Here is a 23,158-nt window from a genome sequence, read left to right as displayed (position 1 = left end):
AGATGAACAAAGGAGATTAACATGTTTATGTCCATTTCCTTTTGGGTCCTCACAGCAGGAAAACTTTTTAGGAACGACCTGTTCCTTTGTTGCGTTGTAATTAGCAAACAAGAATAATATCTTAAAAACAAGAAGCCCTGGTTTGGTGGCTCGTGCCTATAATCCCAGTGGCTTGGAAGGCTGAGGTAGGAGGATCAAAGGTTCAAAGCCAGCCTCAGCAATTTAGCAAGGCTGTAAGCAGACCCTGTCTCAAAATAAAAAACAAAAAGTGCTGGGGATGTGGCTCAGTGGTTAGGCATCCTTGGTTCAAATAAAAAAAAAGAAGAAGACGAAGCATATCGACAGTTGCAGAATTTCTGCTTGTTTTTTCCTTCCTGACAGGGTTTGAAAATGTGGGAGAGATTTGGGGGTGGTCACAGAAGAACCTAATAGAAGAGAGGAGGATAACAGGAAAGAGAGACTGCCATCCAGAGAAGAGATTCCTGGAGGAGACCTGGTTGACCCTCCTAACAAGAGAGCAACTCTTATCCCATGCTGGGAAAGGAAGGAAAGGGTCAAATGGAGATTTATATTTCAAGATCTAAAATACACAGAAAGAAACTTAGGAAAAACCAAGTCTTTGGAATCAGACAGACCCAAGTTCAAATCCCCATTTGTCTTTTACTACGTGCAAGACTTTTCTGATCTTGTTTTCTCCCTCATAAAGTAACAATTGTTCCTCTCTTATGGGATCCAGAAGATTAGCAATAATGCATGCATACAGTGCTTGGTTCATAGCATACACTGTGAGAGATGGTCATTGATGTGGGTTTTTCCTTATGTTATTATCAAGGCCCAGATTCTGGAATTTGGTTTGGCCGTGCATGAGAAGTTTGTACCCCAAGATATGAGACCCCTTCACAAAAAGCTGGTTGATCAGTTCTTTGTGATGAAGTCGAGCTTAGGGATACAGGTATGTATGCTCAGTGTTCATGGGGGGAGTAATCTATCTAACTACTGCCCTTTGCTTTTTTTTTTGAAGAGACAAACAATGAAGTATCCAATAGTGACATCTTTTGGTTTTTCTGCCAAACTGCAGCACTAACCATGGAGTCTTTAAATATTTAAAATGCATTGTCTGCTATTTGCCATGTTTATGTATCATGTAAACAACAATGTGAGGGAAGGCTTAGTAATTCTGGAATTTACCTTAATAGTTTCCTATGTAAAGATTTCATGGCATTTAGGACATGTATCTAGTATATTAAAATATCGTGGCAGTTAGTTTGCCCATATCATTACTGTAATAAAATATTTCCTTTACCACATCTTTAGGAGTTCTCTGCTTGTATCCAAGCCAGTCCTGTTCATTTTCCTAATGGAAGTCCTCGGGTGTGTAGGAACTCAGCACCAGCTTCCATGAGCCCAGATGGTACCAGGGTAATTCCTAGGCGCAGGTAAGTCATATTTTGAATTACCTTACGATTTGGCATCCCCACAAGATGATTTGGAATGATTCTCTCACTCTCTATGGCATAATTTGTCAAATGGGCTCTTTCTTAATGAAATAATTAACCCGCAAGGCAGCTGCAGACATCTGCCACTGGTAAAACAGCAACAGCATGAGAAATAAACAAACTCAAACATTTGATTATATTGAGGCAAATGGGAGACAACAAAATGGGATGTCTACTCTCCCCCCCTTTTTGTTGTATACCTTGCCAGCATGTAATAAAGTGCAATTTGGAGACCAAGTTAACGACCATTTTTTTTTTTTTTTCCCTGAAACAGCCCATTAAGTTACCCAGCTGTCAACCGGTATTCTTCCTCCTCACTGTCCTCACAAGCTTCTGCTGAAGTAAGCAATATTACAGGGCAATCAGAAAGCTCTGATGAAGTCTTTAACATGCAGGTACTTTATTAGCTTTTTGTCTGGTCGTGTTTATTCCTTTTCTGTCTCAATCGTGAGAGTGTCTGTTCATTCTGCTGTGCTCATGAACAGACCTTCAAGCAAGAACTTGACTTAAGGACAAACCTTTAAACACTCTTATTGCTTTGTTGGTCTTTGGAGCCTGCAAAGATGTTTCCAAACTACCATCACTTTAAGAAGACATGAACAACAATGGAAAAGCCCAGGCAAGCCACCCAGGGTTAGCTTTGAGACCTACCATCCCCCCCCCACCCCCCCCCCACCCGTTCTGAATTTCTTGAAGTGTGTTGCTACACTAGCTGCCCCTTAGCATGTCCAGGTGGCTCTTTAAGAAAGACCTGGTTTCAGGGTTCATTAAAATTTTGTCTCTATTTGTATACGTATCAGAAATTTTCCATAATAAATTTCTTTTGGGGAGGGGGACCGGGGATTGAACTTAGTGGCACTCGACCACTGAGCCACATCTCCAGCCCTATTTTGTATTTTATTTAGAGATGGGGTCTCACTGAGTTGCTTAACGCCTCACTTTTGCTAAGGCTGGTTTTGAATTCATGATCTTCCTGCCTCAGCCTCCCAAGCCGCTGGGATTATAGGCATGCACCACCATACCCAGCTCTAATAAAGCTTTTATAAGAGAAAAAAATATAGTTTTTAAGTATTTTAGAGCCAATATAAGTGTTGCAATGAAACATTTTATTTAGACATCACTAATATGGCATTTAGGATAGTTTAGTAGGACGAAGCTGAATTGTTCCCCTCACCTTCTTTGGAAAAGGAGTACAACATGTATTTCCAAATTCATGCTTTGAATTCATTTTTTTAAAAGAATGAGAAGGCAGTCCCTGTGCCTTTTACAGACCTTGCCCAAGTACATGCCCTGGGCTGGAAGTCACTCTACTGACTCTTTGGGTGTGTGCTGCTAATAGGTATGCAGTCACAGACAGTAGTAGCACAAATGAATGCACAGGTATTCCTTTGGTGTCAGTGAAAAGCTCAGATTCTTGATTAATTCAGACAGGACTTCTTATCAGTCTGAGTTTGTAAGATTTTTGTATATTTTTAAATGGCCTTTTGATGTTTATTTTTTCATTTTTGCTAACTTGAAAAAAAAAATGTTGATGGTTTTGTTTCTAATGTATCCATGTCACTTGAAGCCTCTAAACAGTATGTAACAGCTCCTCATGTATTTCCAGCCAAGTCCATCTACCTCAAGCCTGAGTTCTACTCACTCTGCTTCACCTAATGTGACAAGTTCTGCTCCATCGAGTGCCAGAGGTCAGTGCCAGAATGTGGGGGAGACTAAGGGTGTCCAAAGAAACCTGTGGCCTACTGCCACCGAAGCTCAGCTCTTGCCTCTAAACAGGTCCAAAATGGCCACCACACATGATTCTTCCCTTCTCTTCCCAGCTTCTCCTTTGCTATCTGACAAACACAAACATTCCAGAGAAAACTCTTGCCTGTCCCCAAGAGAAAGACCCTGCAGTGCCATTTATCCAACACCTGTGGAACCATCTCAGGTATTCTTTGTGGGTGAGGAAACCAGAATATAGGGAAAAGTCTGGAATTGCTTACGTACCTCTGCAGAAGCACACCATAGATTCCAAAAGCAACCAAATGGGCATTGTCAGACCACAGGCCGGCTAGGTGAAGAGCCCCCCTTTGTTTTATGCCCTTTGTAAGGCATTCTGTCTGAGCCTTGTATTTCTGGTAGTGCTATATGGGTTGTATAGCAGTACAGCTGAAAAGGAAAATGGGAAATCCTTTTTCCTCTTTAACCAATATTTTGTTTCTTTATTAAACATTCCAAGGGGGAGTGGGTGAATGGATCGCCTGTGTGTGTGTTTGCATGTGTATGTAACAGAAATCTGGGGGAGCTTTTTAGGTTAGCAGATGACTCTCAAGAAAAAGTATCCTGCTACCTGGCACTTTTCTTTTTTAAAAAAAATTTTAATTAGAGCATTATAGTTATTCCTGGTAGCTAGGTTCATCCTGACAAAATCGTATATGCACGGAATCTGACCCACTCCATTTCAGTCTCCAATTCTCCCCCTCTCCCTATGACCCCTGCCACCATTTTTACTCCACTGACTCTCTCCTTGCTCATCCATTTATCCATCCTTGGTTGGTGCTTCCACATACACATATAGTTGAAATTCCCTGTGGTGTATTTATATATGCACATAACATGATTTTGTCAAATTCATTGCTCGTTTCCTCCCCTTTCCTTTCTCTTCTTCCTCTCTCACAATCTCCTTCTTCTACTCTGCTGGTCTTCCCTATATCTTTATGATATCAGATCCGCCCCCCACCCATGCACTTTTTCCTTATTTTGTTCTAATTTCGACAAATGAGAGAAAACATCAACCCTTGGTTTTCTGAGTCTGGCTTGTTCCACTTAGCATGATGTTCTCTAGTTCCATCTGTTTACTGGTAAATGCCATAATTTCATTCTTCTTTATGGCTGAGTAAAGCTCCATTGTGTTATATACCACATTTTCTTAATCCATTCATCTATTGACGGGCATCTCGGCTGCTTCCATAATTTGGCTATTGTGAATTGTCCCTCACTCTTTCTTTTTTCTCTTACCTATATAAGAGAGCTGCAATCCATTCCATTCTGAAATCCCCAAGAGTGCAGGAGCAATCTGTTTGCCTTGGCCATTCTTCTTTAAGGCATTGAGGGCAAAGTGGCTGCATCCTCTGGCTTTCCCAGTACCCCTCACAGGGACAAGGGAATGTGGCTTGAACCCTCCTCCCCCAAACTTGGCTTCAAAGTGATTCTCTTAATCTGAAGGTTGAGGTCATGGGTTCAGCCCTTTGGGCGCTTCTAGAGCATCAAAGAATGATTTCAAAGTTGAAGATTTGTATGTAGCCCTGAATTTTTATAGATTATTTGGGAGTAATTTAGAAGCGGAGAAAAATAGTTATTTCTACTCCAGCTAATTTCTCTGTTTTTCTACACCATCCTGGCAGAAGTCTGTAGCTGCATCTGGAAGTGGATGAGAGCGAGTGGGATTTGGCTTGATTGGTTTATCTTTGCTGATTGTGTGATCTTCCTGAAAGTCCCAGGATACCTCCTCTGCGCAGCACTGATGTCTTGCAGAAATTATATCTGAGTGCGTTTGGCTGAACCAGCTAACCAGTTTTATTTCCCTTTGTCACTTGATGTTGCAAGGGGATTTCACAGTGTGTTCCATCTGCTCTAGGAAAGTATGTTGGCAGCATGGGAAACTCTGAAAGCCTTCCCTGATTACTCTCCTGAGTTTTCTACTTTGGGTAAAATTCAAAGCAGTGTGTATATTGCCAGTATTACAATAATAATGTTGCCATAGTGCATCTAGTCAAGGACTTGGAACTTTTTTTTAATAGGTCACCATGTAAAACTGGCATTTTATAGGTTAAAAAATACAGAATATTAACCATTTCATATGTTTTTAAACTTAATTTGGATTTAAAATGTGAAGGGGTTAAAACATCCATTCATTAGAGAATTTTTTGAGCTACAGTTTCTCCTTTAATTCTTACCTTAATTTCATATTGCCAGTCTAGCATTTGTATTTAGTTTAAAAGTAAACTAACTTTTACTCACTACTACAACTTATCCTCAATTCAACCATAGCTCAACCACTATTTAATATTTTTTTCTATATTTTGTTATAAATATTTATTTACCATTGATATTTAAAATGAAATACAAACTTCTAAAACACTATTCTTTTTCTCAAAACCTAAGGCTCTTTTCCCCTTAAGTATAATTAAATTCTTTGTTCCTAGGCTCATCATACCATATTAAAAAAAATACTTTGAACAAAAAGTTTCAATAAGGAGATAATCATGTCATTTTCTAAAAGGTCTCCCTTGTTGGTATATTGCATCATAAAAACAGACTCTTATCCCTTTCCAGAGAATGCTGTTTAATCACATTGGAGATGGGGCCTTGCCGCGAAGTGACCCAAATCTTTCTGCCCCTGAGAAAGGTGGGTATCTACCAGCCCCCTCCTCAGTCCTGGGATGTATAAGGGTTTGTTTTGTCCTCATTTTCTCCAGTCTTCCGTGTGTCCTGTGGAAGGCAGGGCTCTAGGTCCTTAATGATCAGGACTAGTATACTCTTTAGGGAACTAATGAAAGACAGTATTCATGATCCATTCTTCATCAACTGTTTGTGAGATTTAAGGGCAAAATCTGAGCAACTTAGAAATGCCTCTGTTGAATGACTTTTGTTGTCTTTCATTGAGTCCCCATGTGAAGCCTGTTCTTCCTGAAACAAAGTTGCCAATTAGGTTACTTGTTCAGCACAATGAAAATAGCAACTTGGCAGACTGATTCTGTGGTCCCTATCCTTTGTCTCCCTTACAAAGCCCATTCAGCCAGCTCATCTGTTGTTTGTGGTGGCTCAGATATGGGTCTTGTACAATTAAATATTATTAAAAATTGCAATCCAGTGCATAACGGAGTGTGCCCTGCTCAAGGTCACACACACACGCAGACACACACAAATGAGAACCAAATACATGCATCTGAATAAGCAGCCAATTAGCATTAGTTTTGCAACATGGGCAGAAGATGAAGAGCAGATTAAATGTCACTTCTTCAACTGTGGGGGGTGGGGGTTTGCAGCAAGTCACCAATTTGTGGCTTCAGGGTCAGGCCTCAAAAATAGGAGCAGTCCCACAGGCCAGTGAATCAAGAGTCCCTAATGAAACGTCCTGGTAAAGTGCACTTTAATTGCTCTCATTAAAAACTAGACTGTATTGTCATTTGGGTACTGACACATTAACATTAAAACTTTCCAAAAGAAGATGGAAAGTAGTGAGGCCTTAGCCAAAATAATTTTAAAATGCTAATTTAACTTTAATGTTTTGAGTCAAGCATTGATCTTTGCCGCTAGAACTTGGGTGGTGTGCTGTTTTTCTCATCTCTTCTATCAAAAGAGAACCACAAAGCAAATTTAAAAGGAATAGAGAAAAAATATCTTAAGAGTCATTCCACTCCGTTAAATGAAAGTGGCAATTTAGTGGGAAAATGTGGAAATTTTCAACATGTCCAGGAGATGGCAGTATCTATACAGGGAGTGAGCTCCTGGAACTCCAGGCGGACTTCATTGCATAGTGACTGTCACCAACCTTGTGCGTCCTGCCTTGGTTCCTGGCAGGATTGTTCCATATTCCTCCATCTCAGTGAAGCATGGAGCAGACAGATCACAAAATAAGAATGGCACTCAGTATTCCAAATGGTTTCCTTAGGACATACTTCACTGCAATCCACTGATTTCAGGAACAAGACTTCTTTCTTCAAAGAATTAGTCAATGAGGTGGCATGGTACAGGCATGCTTTCCCAATAGTTCTGCCAAACAAACTGTTGAAATATTAGGATGTCATTGCCTTCTCCCTTTTTGGGTGCCACATGTCCATAAATTTCCACTAAAAAACAAGTTTTAAAATAGACCAGTGACTATATCTTCCATCTGTCTCCCAGCATCTAAACACATTTGTAATTCTCAACAAGTTTCTAAACTCTGGCATAGAGATTTGTAGTCCTGTTTTACAGCTTAGGGAATTAAAGAGACATGCTAGCCTACAATTAAATGTCAACTCTGTCAGGTAGCCAATTAAACAAAGTTTGGGTATTCAGGAGGCTTTCTTTTTTTTTTGGTTTTTCATTCTGAATAATTCTGGATTTTTGCATTCTGGATAATTCTGACTTTATTCTAATATCTCAAGTGTTGGAAAGTCAAAGCTGGACCATGTGTTTTTAGCTGTGTTATTCCCTTCCAGCTGTGAATCCTACCCCTAGCAGCTGGAGCCTGGACAGTGGGAAAGAAGCCAAGAACATGTCGGATAGTGGGAAACTTATCTCTCCCCCTGTCCCTCCAAGACCCACACAGACTGGTGGGTATTTGAAGCATTTGAACAATTAGTTTTGTAAACTAACTTTTACTCACTTCTCCAACTTACTCAACTCCTCAAAGAAAGGTGGGCATTTGTTTCTGAGGTGAAAGCCTTGGTAGCTGCATAGTTCTCCCCTTTCCGTGTCCAACAGTGGTCCATTTCTAATGAAGCCCTCAGGCAGACTTTGTCAGTGCTCCCCAGTCACCATCCTCAACCCTCTAACCCTGCTGGGCCACGCACGTTTCCTCCAGCCTTTGCTTGAGCCACCTGGTTCCTGTCACCCTCTGCTAACTCAGGCACTCTCTTCAGTGTCATTCAGGACTCATGCCAAGGTTTCAGTTGCCCCTAAATAGGAATTAACTAACAGCGATTTTGATGGGCTTCTGGCATTCATGATCACCTGCTGCTTTCTAAGTCTGGATGCAAGGGGAGTGTTTTTCAAAGGTTGATGCAAGGCACTGCATTTCCTAGGGTCCTAGCTCACAAAGCAGATTCTGAGGCCTTACCTCAGCCATACTGAATCAGAATTTTAAGATTTCTGAGAAAAGATCCTTGTGTCTGTATTTTTACCACACCTTTCAAGTGATTCTCATACTAGATTCTGAGAACCACTGGTAGTGGTTTCTGAGAAACTTCTGGTACTGGGGTTTGAACCCAGGGGTGTTAGCCACTGAGCCACATCCTCAGCTCTTTGAGATAGATAGATAGATAGATAGATAGATAGATAGATAGATAGATATAGATAGATAGATAGATAGATAGATAGATTTTTTTTTTTTTAATTGAGAGGCTGAGTTGCTTAGGGCCTCACTAAGTTGCTGAGGCTGGCTTTGAACTCATGATCCTCCTGCTTCGGCCTCCTGACTGCTGCGATTATAGGCATGCACCACCACACTGGGCAGGAGCTGTTGTTAAAAGCGTCCTGTCCTACTTTACTGACTCTGCTTATTCTGGTGTTGGGGGTCTTCTCAGCACCTACCTATGTCGAAAGGTGATTTGAACTTTACAAATATAGTTGGCCTAAAAATAAGAGAAAATATGACACTGTTTCTTCCGTAGATTTTTCTGCATTGATCTTTCATATTTCATTTGCTGTATTCTAGCATCTTGTTCTGTTTCTTTTTTACTAAGAAAGTTGACTTTCCTTTTAAAAAATAAACTACATGCTACCCAGTTTGTTCTAAAATTGTCAAAGCTGAAAGTCAAGTTATCTATAATTTTTTGAAAGGCCCATGAGACCTTTAAACAAAACAAGAAATTACTCTAAGCTTATTGATCATCTGCGTCACTGTGTCAATGTGATGACAGAAGATTAAGATGCATCAGCCAATTTTTTTTGTATTTCATTTGTGACTCACATAGATTCAGGCTGTCTCCAGTTCAAACCTGATTGTGTCCCTACAGTTGGGAACTTTAAGGGCATTTTTTTAAGGAAAAATAATGTTAATAATATTAACAATAATGTTAATAATAATTATCATCATCATCATCATCATCATCATTATATTGATGGTAGTTAGGTTCCTAGGCCAGTTTCAACCTGAAGACAGGGATATTAATGGAACCATTTTTAGCCTTTGTGGGAAAATGCTTTTCCAGAGAAGGATCTGTGAACCTGCACTGAGTGCCAAGGCCACCATGGAGATGTCACCATCTGCCTGAGTCAAGAGGAACAGGAAACCTTGACTTCTGCCACAGTGATGACATAAATATAGCTCCCAATCAGGATTGGCTTCTCTGTATATGCATGATTTCTTCCATAATCAGTACCCACAGTTGATGAGCCACGAGAAGTAGCCTTTGTGTTAGAAGGTGACATGTCTGACAGCATGCCACAGCCAGGTGAAGGCTACACCCACCATGTAACAGTAGATCACTCTTCCTGTTCCCTTAGGAGGGTGACCTTCCTTCTCCCCAGGTAACCTGGCAGGGCTGCCATCCCTTCTGCACTGATTGCCCTCATGGTCTGTCCTGATGTCATCATCCGTGGTCACTGTTGTAGGCCTCTGTAACTGTCTGTCTTTCTTCCTTTCAGCTTTTCTGTGGTTTTCTTAGGAGTTACAAACCTTACTGTGACAACTGGGAGAGTGGCAGCTAATCACAAAGCAACATATCCTGAATTCACTGCAACTTCTCTGTGTGGAATTGGGAAGTGTGGCTTGCCCTCCCCTTGGTGACTGTGTCATATGCGGCTTTCACCCAGCATAGTCACGATCTAGAGAACTGGATATGATCCACAGGCACACACAGAGGGGGCAGTGCCATCACGCATGCTATGTCCCAAGTCTAAGACTTAAAAATCTAGTTAAAGAGCAAGGAGATCACTTTTCTGGCCATGATGACAAAATCCATCAAATACCACCACCCATGGGACAAAGGGAAGACCCGAGAACAGTGTTGGGGGGAGAAATGACCAAGGCTTTTTGTCTGTTTGGGGAGTATTGGGGTGGGCTGTGTAAAAGGAGTTTGATTAAATATATTCCCATGGACCTATTCTAAGCTGCTTGGATGGCCTTGGTCTTCCCATTGCAGCCCAGGCCAAAGCCCACAGCTGTCTCCCAAGGACTGTTCCCTGGCACCTCACACCTAAATTTACCTTACCAGGTAGAGGGATCAAGCAGTGGAGAAGCATCTGGACATTAGAGAAATAGAAAGGTCCTTGGACCAATTTGGGGCCCTGTCACTTTGGTCAAAGCATCATATGTGCACTGGCAACTTTTCGCTAATTGGCTCAGGTCTTAGTAATGCTATCATTTGTGAAGAATTTGATGGGCCTCGTTTCGCTTCTCCCCTGTCCCTACCCTGCCTTGCTTAGGAGGGCCTTATACACTGGATCATCTATATGGGATTGAACACAGAGGGTATTTGCATATGGTCAGCTATCTGGTTTTTCTTAATTAAAATGTTATCTCTCTCCATCCACAGCTTCGCCAGCAAGACACACAACGTCAGTATCCCCCTCACCTGCTGGGCGGTCTCCATTGAAGGTACAGACCCTTCTTTAGACTGAGGCTAGAGACTAGGCCAGGTTCCTTTATGCTGTAAGACTCATCCCAAACAATTGAAAGGTGTTTTCATTTGCACAGATAAGGATATACAAATAAGAGGTAGGGGAAGGATGTGTAAGAAAAACTCTGGATTTTCCCCTTGGGGAGCCTTCTCCATGAATGCAGCTATTTATTTTTGGATTATTAGCCTCACTCCCCAAATAGTAGCAATGAGAACTTAAAAACTATAGTCAGTATGTATGTATAAGGAATTAGGAAAGAAATATGGTCCCAATGAATTTTTAGAAACATTTTCAGTCTATTCTGTTGCTTTAAGGTACTTTGCACAATACACACACACACACACACACACACACACACACACACCATGCTTGAAAAACATCAGTAACAAAGTCTCCTAAATATTCTACTGTGGGTGTTTTGCCTTTATCATCAGCCTCACCTGTTTTGACAAAGTGAAGTTCAACTTTCTTTTTAATATTTTATACGAAGATTGTCATTCACATTAGAATTACATATTTAGTCATGAAAAACAAAATGATAAAGTGGATAAAAAATTTCTGGAAACAAAATGAGAAAGGTTTAAAGGTCAGAGTTTTGAATTGCTGTGTAGATACAGGCTGCTGAACATCTCTAAACATACAAATCCCTCATGAAGATGAAGAATAATATTTAGTCTCTATCCAAATTGAATCAGACTAGCTGCAAGTCTTGTTAGCACATATGAGAGGTTGGTGTTCAGAGCTGCAGCACCAGAAGCAAATAAAAGGTTGAAGTAAGTGTTGAAAGGACGATTTTGTACCTGAGTGACTTAGGATTTACACGCTCCATGTCCCTCTGGTTGATGAGATGGTTCTAGCTAATGTGAAAAAGACAAATTAGCCTCTACAAACACATAGGGGCATGTTGTGATCCCAGGCATCTGTGCTGTCGAGGAGAGTTGCTGATAGAAATGGAGATTCTGGAAATCAAAACAAAAAGAAAAGGAGAAAAATCACAAAGAAGTGTGATTTCATTTGTGTTGCCCAGAATTTCTGACACATAAATTGGCTTATCAGTGGAAATTATTTGCTAGTTTTGTTGTCTTTCTGAAATGCAGTGTTATCATAGAGTACACAGATAGCATTTGCTTTGGAAGCCATTGCCTGTCATCCTGATGTGAGGAAAGGAAAGCAACATGCTTTTCCACATTTTTACATGTACTTACTGGCAGAGAACTCCACATGTTGCTGTGAAGTTATCATATGTGTTTTTCAACTTGATTTTGCAGAGTAGTAATAAGATAATAAGTAGTCTAAGGAATTAATTCCTAAAAAATAAAAAGAATCCAAGGCCTGAAAATGTTCAAGAAGCTATCAAACAGTTCTAGTTAGCAAACTGGTATATGTTCTCTATAGACCTGCATATATTTTTACTGGCCATGGATAATCTTGAAGCCATGCCTTTGTAAATGGGGCTTGAAAGAGGAGAAAATAGATTGAACATTTGTGTTGTAACACCTGGATTACATTAGAGGGCACACTGCTACCAAGTTGTTAAATTTAATATGATTAGAATGCAGTGTGCTGCCCTAAGTGGTAGAATTCGATTTTTTTTTTTTTTCAACAGTTAAACAATGGAGTTAAGCTTTTAGAGGAGACTTAACTTACCTGCCTTCCTTTGAATTTGAGATCTAATTTTTGACAAAGACAGCAGTGAATGTGGATTTGATTAGCTATGCTTTATTTTACTGTCTATTAAAGGAAATGATTGGTGTTTACCAGCATTATTTTGTTTAAAAAGAGAGACCAAGGTAAAGTTGGGCCAGCGTAGCATTTCTCAAAGTATGTTCCATAGAATATTGGGTTTTTATAGGACATTTGTTATTAGTGGAAAATTGTTCTATGGTCAAATAAAACTAGAAAACATTGGGCTAAACAGAGTTATTTGGGTTTCTTTATTATAAGACTTTGTATATTAATATGATTGCAAGGTACATAGGAACATTTCCCAGTGGAACCCTCCATTCATGGAACCTATCTTAGGACTTGCTGTCCTTAGATTACCACCTGGGGGAGCAACAGATTCAGATGCAAATTGACCAGACTGCTGACATAACCGAGTTAAGGAGGCTGTGTAGAAAGCCATGTGGAGGAGTGGGGATTGTGGTAAATTGAAGCATTCATGCCATTGTTGCGAAACTTCCAGTTTTTTATATAATATCAGAAAACCTAGGGTTTTGTGTGAAATTTTCCTGTTTTAAAAAATTAGTAAATTAGCAACTAATAATTTAAAATTGAAAATTTAACATTAAAAAATTAAATTTGTTTAAAAAAAAATGCAGCAGATGGAACTGCTCACAGCTCAGGCTAGAATCTGAGGGCTCAGTTTACAGCTTCATCTCAGGAGTCTGGAGCAAAGTCAGAAAAATCAAGTGCAAGGCCTCTTGACTAGTGGGAAGTGCCCTACCTACATGTCCTCAAGCTGCCCCTGTGTCCTGCAGTTGTGAACTCCTGGCCTGCTGAGCTAGAAAAACAAAATGGAGTCCCCAAGGCTGCTTTCACCAGTTGCCTCTCTTTCGAGCTGGATATAGGACAGTGGTTTGCCAACCAATTCCCTGGCTGGTATCTTTCATCCTCTGTTTGAAAATGATAAGAAGTCAAGCATTGAGGTGAACTGGATGCATGGAGGGCTGGCAGATAAGTGTCAGATGTGTAATTTTCAGCGCTGTGCTTGACCACCACCGCTCATGCTCATGTTTGAGTCTGGGTATTTGCATTAGTCAGCTTGGGTTCTCATAACAAAACACTATAGTGTGGGGCTTAAACAGCAGAACAGTTCTGACAGCTAGAAGCCCAAGATTAAGGTCTTAAAAGTCTTGATTTCTCCTAAGAACTCTGGCTTGAGATGGGCAGCTGGCTCTTAACATCCTCATATAATCTTTTTTTTTTTTTTTTTTTTTCTGAGTACCAGCATTGCTCTTTGATACCAAAATTCCTCTTTTTAACAGAAAGTAGTCAGATTGCATCAAGGTGGGTTTAACTTGGTCCCTTCCTTGAAGTTGGCTGCAAATACAGCCACCTGCTGCGGTTTTGGAAGCCAGGGCTTCCAAGCGTGGACTTGTATGTGGGTGGTGGGATGTTCAACCCACCAGTGTCCCTGACTCTGCCGTCTCCCCTCTTTCTTTTCCGTCTCCCCCTCTCCTTACCTTGGGAGCAGGGCTCTGTGCAGTCTTTCACTCCATCTCCAGTGGAGTACCATTCCCCAGGACTGATCTCCAACTCCCCGGTCTTGTCGGGCAGCTACAGCAGCGGGATCTCCTCTCTCAGCCGGTGTAGCACATCGGAAACCTCAGGCTTTGAAAATCAGGTGAACGAACAGGCGGCCCCGGTGTCGGTGTCCAGCTACGCGGGGCCTGGACCCGAGGAGCCGGTGCGCAAAGAGAGCAAAACCCCACCCCCGTACAGCGTGTATGAGCGGACTCTGCGGCGCCCGGTCCCGCTACCTCACAGCCTCTCCATTCCCGTCACTTCTGAGCCGCCGGCCTTGCCCCCCAAGCCTCTGACAGCGCGCACCAGCCACCTGGAGAACGGGACCAGGAGGACCGAGCCCGGCCCGAGGCCCAGGCCCCTGCCCCGGAAGGTTTCTCAGCTCTAAGTCACTTTTCCATGTACCTGCGATGAATACCTGGCCGTTTACAAAATAAGACGTATGATGAGAAGACATTTAGTGTAGGCACTTTAATAACTTACTCAGATCTTTCTTTACATGAGTGGAATTAAAACTTGCTTATTAATATAATGTTGCACAATATTAAAAGTTACTGATCTAAAGCCCAGATGTTACATGAAGTAATGGCTGAATCTCTCTGGAACGTTTCTCCTAGTGGTAAATAGTGATAAAGACTCTTTTTATATCTTTTTATGTTCGCTTTTTTTTTTATATATAAATATATATAGTTTAATCTTAAAACCAATACAATATTGTCAAACAGTACAATGTGTGATAATGTTGTATACTTTTTACTGAATACTTGATACTCTGAGAAAGCTTATTACCGTCAATGCACATCCTCACACAATGGTCCTTACTTTAGAAGACTTCTGTAAATAAGGTGAGGTTTCTGGCTCTTTCCCTGAGCAGAATGTTCAGTGCACACCCTTGAATTGAAAGGTTAAAGCTAGTTAGACAATATATTAAGGGGTTGCAAGGATTGGGACTAGAAGTTATTTTGTTCTTGAAACAAAATGTTTCTTTAAGGTTGTTTTTGATGTTTGACAGCTGTCTGCATTCTTAAAACTCCACCTTGTGAATCAGTTGCTAAATCCTTTAGTACCCTGACACCATGTTATCTACTGTATTTCTTTTCAAGGTGCAATTTGCTTTCAGAGTTCCAATCAGCTAGATTAAGCAAAAGACCCCAAGAGAAGTGTTTACTTGAATTTTGTGCTTCCTTACTTGATAGTGTCCCATTTAAAATGTTTCATTGCAGAAGAGCAAGTGTTCAAGTATTAAATAGGCACAAATTACTGTGTCCCATTAACAAGAATTCAGGAATCAATATAGGACAGTATTAAATCAATAGCGTAAATGAAGAAAAACACCTTTGTGAAAATATATCAGCATGATTAAATGGCAAAAGGACTTTCAAAAGGCAAGGGCATTAACTTTCAATCCTGCATAAAATTAAAAATTCCTCACAACTCTCTCTTCTTACCAGTGAAGCTTGTCTTCTAAGCTGATCCTGTGGTCCTTTTGTTAGAGGAGGATGATTATAGAACGTTCTAGCTTGAATATTGCAACATAGCATCTTAGATCTAGATAGATAAGCTGATGCCACTGTTGTAGGAGTGTGGAAAATGCACCTTGTATGTAGTAATGTGTTTTGTATCTTTGTTTTTTTCTTTTACTGACTGTTTATAACACTCAATTGACAATAGATATAAACTGTATTTTAAATCATACTGTTAAATATTTTCCCTCTTTTGTTGGGAAGCTCATTTTAGTTTAATCCTATTTGTTTTTGTTGATAGCTTACCTGGAAGGCAGTGACCACTTTTTTATATTCTCTTAATGAAACCATTCAGCAGGTATATGCTGTTGAGGCTGGTTATAGAGGTTTTCTATAATAAATGTTCAAGTATTTTTGTACATAACTGGTTAATTTTAATAAGAGATACCATTATGTGTAAAAAAAAAAGGGTAAAAATAAAAGCAAACAGTTGTGGATACAGTATGATTGTTATAATTATGCCAAATACTTTATGTATGGAAAAAGAATATTTGTACATATGTGCTTTTAACAATAATTCTGCCATATTGACTTTACAATTTTGAATGTCAGAAAAATTAATATATGTTAAAATATTTATGTCTAGTGAAAGTATTCATAATTGAGGAAAGGAACAGTTTTAGCTTTGTATCTTGCAAGTTTTGCAGTTGGAAATTTCTTGAACTAGCTTTCGCTTTTGATGATAACACTTTGTGTTTGTAATCACATCCATATATTTATATATATGTGTGTGTATATATATATATGTACATACATATATATAAATGTAGGAAGCTCCATATTTCTATTGCTTTAAGAAGTAAAACCTTCCACTTAAATAAGATGACATGCATAAGATAACAAAGCTTCTTTGATTTCCTTTTCCTGTGTAATTTGATAGATTTCTTGACTAGTGCTTGGGCACAGAATAAATCAGTGTTATTTGCTCTTGAAGCCACTTTTTTTAAGAAAAAAAAAATTTTGGCAGTGAACAGTTGAATTTATCATGTGCGTGTATTTCTAAAGCAGCTATATAGCAGAACATTTTAAGAGATTCCCTTAGCTCAGATGTTCATTTTGGTTGCTGCTGGATGGTAAATATTAAATAAAGCTACCAGATTAATCTTCATATTACTGTCTTTATTCCTATCATCAGTGTGTCTTTACCAAGAATAGCAGCTATGTATTGTTGGGCTCCAGTTAATGCACTTCTATTCTTTATGGCCCATTTATGCCATGAAGAACAAAGGGTGAAAAGGATCAGTGTGGGTCACTGTCCCGTGGAGAAGGTTACATTTTTCTGGGTGGCTGAACATTAACTGGCCTAACTAAAGCCAATTTAACCAGTCAAGCCATCAGAGTTTCTTTGCATTAGAAAACTTGACACACACAGGTAGAACTGGGCAAGGGAATGACCTAGTGCTGCTTTTGCCAGCTGTAACATGCTCTATTTGCATGCCTGCTTTTATTCCCTGGTTTTTATAAAATGTTATAGAATATATTTGACAGTCACTAAATCCAATGACTACAAGTTTTCTGTTAATAAAGACTGGCTTTTAATTTTGTGAGTTGTGTCTGTGCTGTGTTAGGTTTATGACATTCATGTAACTCAATGCTAAGCAAACCACTGTCTAAAGCTTCTGTCCTGTTAAATACCAAAACCCAGTTAAAGGCCATTGTCAACATCTTCCTGATTGTTTCTCAGCATTAACTAAATGACTTAAGCGTTTCTGGAGTATTTTCATTATAACTGAGCCCATAAGTATTTCAAGTCTACAAGCATAATTTCGATATGAATAGCTCAGTTCCCCACCTAAGAAGGTTTCTGTGTGCATTGTGATTGTTCTACAAAAGACAACAAAAGAATAACAAATCACATAATCTTGCCTTTATTTGCTCTTTACACTTTAAAAGCTGGCTTTTACTAAAATGAATTCTCATTTAATGATTGAATTATGTCTTGCCACCAATATATAAGGAAACCAGAAAAGGTTTGAAGATTTGACTATCAATCTCAACATGGCTGTTATTTTTTACATATTCCTTTTGTCTTTTTTCTGCATTGTTGAGTTCCTGTTCCCCAAATATCACCAACAATGTTGATGATACAGCGCTGTGTCCATTGCTCAGCATATGAGAGAGCCCCATCCTGACAGAGCTTTGGCCCTGTCTCAGAGGCGCAAAGACAAGATCAGATTTTATAGAAATTTTGGAGTTTTGTTTACAGTGGGTCTTTCATTGAGCAGGCTTTGATTAAGATTAAAGGTCAAGGTGCACTTGTATAGGATGGGTGGAGACGGCAAGGCATGGATTTTGAGTCAAGGTATGCAAAGAATCTTGGGACATAAACCATCCATTGGTGCTTTCTATTGAAGAGTTGATGGGTCCCTTGAGAAGTTCCTATTCTGAATAGTCATTATTCGCCTGGACAAGAGATTTCCTGGAATAATAGAATAATGCTAATAAACAATGGAATAAGTGCATTAGATTGCTGAATTTGTAACTGTGAAAGGTCTGCTACCTGATAAAGCCAGTAACTCGAGACAGAGTTATGGGAGAAGAAAGATCATAAGTGACAACAAGATGGCAGGTGGAAGATGGAGGACTTTCTCCCAAATAACATCGTGCCAGGGTTACAGCCACAAAAGCACATATGGGTTTTATGGGGAGTCTGATTTTAGTCACAACCAGGTGGGCACTGGAATGGTGATTCATGCTTGCAATAATTAATTCTTTTGACATGGTTTAGGTATTGCTCGCAGGTCACCAGGCATTCCAGACATACCTGTCAACCTAAAGAAAGATTACTGGGCTGGGATTGTAATTCAGTAGTAGAGTACTTGCCTAGCATGTTTGAAGCCCTGGGTTTGATTCTCAGCACTGCATATGAATAACTAAAATAAAGGTCCATAAACAACTAAAAAAATTTTTTTTAAAAGAAAGAAAGTCACTGACAGGGAGCCCTATGGCTGGTGATGTTCTCTGATGTTTGCTGTTATTCAAACAGGGCTGACTTCATTGGTTATTCGTTTGGAGAATGATACAGGGGAGAGAGGTCAAACAAACAGTGAAAAACAGACTTGCTAGGGCCAGGAGCAATTTAACCCATTCATGGGCTTCAGTTTCATTTCTCAACATGTATGTTTTACATAGTTATAATCACAGTGAATCTAGAAAGACTGCCTTATTTTTTGCTTAAAGTTATAGCAATTATTTTCATATTATCACATGCATATAAAGATTATTCCACAATTTAATGATTTCTTTGTTAATGAACATTCTATGATGCCTAATACTATAATACTACAAATGACACCACTGAGACCTTCTCATTGCATACAGCTTTTTCAATGTTTTGCATTATTTCCTTAAAGTGGATTTCAGACTGAATTGTAAAAAAATAAACCAAATAAGAATTATGTTAAGCCAGGTGCAGTGGTGCACACCTGTAATCCCAGTGGCTTGGGAAGATCGAGAGTTCAAAGCCAGCCAGCAACAACAAGGCGCTAAGCAACTCAGTGAGACCCTGTCTCTAAATAAAATACAAAATAGGGCTGGGGATGTGGTTCAATGGGAGAGTGCCCTTGAGTTCAATCCCCAGTACCACCCCCCAAAAAATGTTAAAATATGTTTTGTTTAGAGAATGATGGCTTTGTAGTTCTCGTACTCTTTTATTGTTATAGTTAAAGCTTTGTCCCAGGGTTTCATAAACTGACTTCCAGACCACTCACATATAATCGAATCAAGCCTTTATTGAAGCACACCAGTGGTGGCTGACCAAAAACTAAAGCTGTTCCCCTGATCAGCCCCGAACAATTGCAAGGGCACTCCTTATAAGCCTGAAAACCGCAAAAGGGATGTTCAGGGGGTCTAGCCAATGCAAGCAAGCCAGGTTACAGAAGCAGGACAGTGCAGTCAAGCAGAGGGAAGCCTAACCAATCACAGTTAGCCCAGTCACTCCAGTTACAGAAACAGACCCCGTTACCCTAGTTACAGAAACAATAGGTAGTTCTGTGTTCTTAAAGGTTTCTATAGCAAAAGGAAAAGAACATCTTGCTCCAGTCATGACTCTTCTACTTGGCATGGTTGTTTTACAGGATGAAGTCGTAAAACAAAATGGAGTCACATTTGCTCCTACTATCACAGTATAAGAGAAAAAATAATCATTTTCCTTGTATCTTTCCAGTTCTTAGCAGGCCTACCATAACAAAAGGTAGGCTAACAAGGAAAACAAATAGAAGTCTTCTAACATGTACCTTATGTACCTGTGGGAGATGTCCAGAGAAAAATAAACAGCCCTCAAAGAAGTGGTTTAGAATTCAGGCTTAAGTACCACCTTCAACTAAAAACAAAGAAAAAGGGGTTGGGAAAGGAGGCTAGCTATCAAGAGGTGACCAGAAAAAGCAGAATAAACGAGAGTAAAATTTGATGTATCTGTTTCAGTTCCAGCCTTCTCGATTGATAAGAGTCTCTTGTGATTCAGCCATCTTTGTCTTCCTGGCACAGTGAGGGAGACCCCCTTACAAATGGAGATTTCCCTCATTGATGTGAATTTCTCGTACTAAAGGGTATCTTCTGCTCCATTTCCAGAGCATCTCCCATGTCTGATGTTTCTCAAAATAATCAGCTCAAAATAATCTTTATGTCAGAGGGGCATTTTGTAGGGTGGGATATTTTGGTCTCCTACAGTCTACAGTCATATCTTGGAGTGGCATATTCTGGTCTTCTATACATAAATACAGGTTATTTCTGAAAAGGGTTGCACCCGTTTGGGGGGCACTAGTAACATATTTTTGTGGCAATTTTTTCAAGATTGGCTATCATCATATTATTTTCTTTTTTTCCACCTAATTTAATATATAGGAAGAAACTTGCAGCTGTACCTAAACTTTGAGAACATGTTAATAAAGCAATTAAGTATTTTACAGAATCCTGGGCTAAAGAATTGGTACCCTGATAAAGTAAATAAAAGAGGGAGATGAAAAGGAATAAGCAGCCAGGCACAGTGGTGCGTACCTTTAATCCTAGCTACTCCAGAGGCTGAAGCAGGAGGATCTCAAGTTAAAAACCAACCTGGGTAACTTTTTTTTTTTTTTTTTGGTACCAGGGATTGAACCCAGAGGCTCTTAACCACTGAGCCACATCCCTTTTAAAATATTTTCCTTTGAGACAGTTCTCGCTAAATTGCTTAGGGCCTTGCTGAATTGCTGAGGTAAGTTTTCAACATAGGGTCCTTCTGCCTTAGCGTCCCAAATCACTGGGCTTATAGGCACATGCCACCATGCCTGGCCCAAACTGGGTAACAGGGTAAGACCCTGTCTTCAATTTTTTTTTCTTTCTTTCTTTTTTTATTTTTTAGGCACATGGTATAGCACTTGCCTAAAATGTGCAAGTCCTGAGTTCAATCCCCTGTGGGAGCCAGGGGCCAGGGTGGAGAAAGGCCCCTTCTGAAAATGCTTCATCTCAGAGAAGAGATTGCTAGAAAAACATTTGAGGTATTTGGGGTGTAGCTCTGTGGTGGAGCACTTGCCCAGCAAATGCAAGCCTCCAGATTCAAAAACAAAAACCATTTAAGATCCACTGTCATTCCTGAGCATTTTGGACAGATGTACAACCTAATTTATCCAGAGTTGACATTGAGATTCATAACCAGAGAGGGAGCCAGACCCCTATAAGTAAGGATAATGATCTGAACAGTCAGAAAATACAACTTTCTGCTCACCAAGTGAACTGTCTCCAAGGAGAGTAAGTTATATAAGTGAAAGAAGGCAGTTAACCCCAAAGAGAAAAAAAAATTATATGAGAAAGTCAATGTAACTATAGTATACTATGTGAATGAGAAGCATATGATATTGACATGGAAATGTTGATCTTGCCCCAAATTACTATATAATTTATTGGAAAGATGAGAGGAAGGAATGAATTTGTGTATATGGAAAATAAAATAAATTATCTTCCATTAAAGGATGTCAGTAGATAATGCCTACAACTTAACTAAAAAGTAGTAATATGAGATACTTTTTATTTACAGATATAAAGAACAAACATTAAAAAATAACTTTAAAAATTGGGTTGGGGATGTACTTCATTGGTAGAGATTTGTCTAGCATGTGCAAGGCCATGGATTTGATCCCCAGCATTGCAAAAAAAAAAAAAAAAATTAAAATTTAAAATAATTGTATTTGGTAAATGAAAATGGCAGAGAGTGGGGATGGTGAGGGGCCTCCTGTTTTTCTTAATGGCTTTATGGAAATAAATGCATGTATGAGGATAACACATTTTAAGAGATTGAAGCAAAAAATATATAGCATTCAGATACCACTTTACTGGTTTTACTTACTCTTATTTATTTTTTTCTCCTCTATGTGACAGAGTAAATCTAGATCTGGGCCTCTCTGAGAAGCACATACAGACTTTGAAACCAGTGTCTACTGAAAGGAATGTGTATGTGGCAAGTAGGAGGAGTAAAGGTAGAGGAGTTTCTGCACCTATTGAGACCTCTCCTGGAGCAAAAGTGATTGGCAGTAAGACCAGCAGTCAGTTTTAATCCCATTAGGTTTGTTCTTTAGTAGTAACACTAAGCAACCAATAGAAACAACTTTTAGAGAGTTCTAAAAGGACTCTGCAGGTATTACCAGTTTATAAGTTCCTTTTGTGTCAATATTTCTCACTATGATTAAAGCACATCCGGGTCTTAGTGTGATTACTCCAGAACAATTTTTAACAGTGCCAGGTTATTTCCCTTCAAGAGAGGAAAAACGTAACAAATGTATGGTGAATGCTACAAGGGCTCAGGTCTCTCATAAAGAAATTTGGGGGCTGGGGTTGTAGCTCAGTGGTAGAGTATTTGCCTTGCATGTGGAAAGGTACTGGGTTTGAGCCTCAGCACACATAAAAATAAAATAAAGGTATTATGTCCATCTACAACTAAAAACATACTTTTAAAAAAAAGAAATTTGGAATGTCCCAGCACACCCATTTTCCCACCCCTCACTTTCTGTAGGGGACACTACCTTCATCTCCTGCCTCATCATGCAAACTTACCCAACTCCTTCTTCCAAACTTAGATGAAGATATGGCTAAGCTTTCCACCCAGGCATTCATCCCACCTTCCACTGGTGAGGAAGTGAGGGGAGCCAGCTGTAACCTTTGACCCACTCATCCAGCTGACCTGGTTGCCAGGTCTGAAGACAAGAACAAATGTAAGTAATGCCGACCATAGATAGCAGGACAATCTTCTTTTCGCTTTCTTTCTCTCCTTTTTATTCCCTTGATTAGGCAACTTCCTAAGTTAAGAATTTTTTAAAAGTTGGCAGAATTAGCTGGATTAAATGTCAAAACTTCTGTAAGTCAAAGAAAAAGCCAAAATAAAAGAGCAAACACGACAGGAAGGACATTTTTGGAAAATGTGACAATGTTAATATATTAATTTTTTTAAATGCATCCAAATTGATTTTCAAAATAATAATTAAGACAATATGAAGATGCATAGTATTGGAAAGGAAGGAGGAAATATGTTAATAGACAAATAAATAGATAATTTACAAAAGACGAACCATAAACAAGCATATGGTAAAACAACTAACCATTCTCCTAATCAAA

General features: G+C 39.5%; 1 protein-coding gene across 1 annotated transcript in view; it reads left to right on the top strand.

The window, feature by feature from the left end:
- Window positions 1–17,099, top strand: part of Dock4 (dedicator of cytokinesis 4) — a 445,040-nt gene extending 427,941 nt beyond the window's left edge. The window contains exons 44-52 of the mRNA XM_076835166.2: window positions 833–952; window positions 1,315–1,436; window positions 1,771–1,891; window positions 3,103–3,184; window positions 3,317–3,426; window positions 5,814–5,886; window positions 7,685–7,798; window positions 10,724–10,785; window positions 14,005–17,099. Of these exons, the coding sequence (XP_076691281.1) occupies window positions 833–952; window positions 1,315–1,436; window positions 1,771–1,891; window positions 3,103–3,184; window positions 3,317–3,426; window positions 5,814–5,886; window positions 7,685–7,798; window positions 10,724–10,785; window positions 14,005–14,442 (1,242 nt within the window). The 3' untranslated portion in view covers window positions 14,443–17,099. The remainder of the gene's footprint in view (window positions 1–832; window positions 953–1,314; window positions 1,437–1,770; window positions 1,892–3,102; window positions 3,185–3,316; window positions 3,427–5,813; window positions 5,887–7,684; window positions 7,799–10,723; window positions 10,786–14,004) is intronic.
- The last annotated feature ends 6,059 nt before the right edge of the window (window positions 17,100–23,158 follow it).

The sequence above is a fragment of the Callospermophilus lateralis genome, chromosome 1 (assembly GCF_048772815.1).
Source record: "Callospermophilus lateralis isolate mCalLat2 chromosome 1, mCalLat2.hap1, whole genome shotgun sequence".
NCBI lineage: Eukaryota > Metazoa > Chordata > Mammalia > Rodentia > Sciuridae > Callospermophilus > Callospermophilus lateralis.
This window is presented reverse-complemented; position numbering and strand designations above follow the sequence as displayed.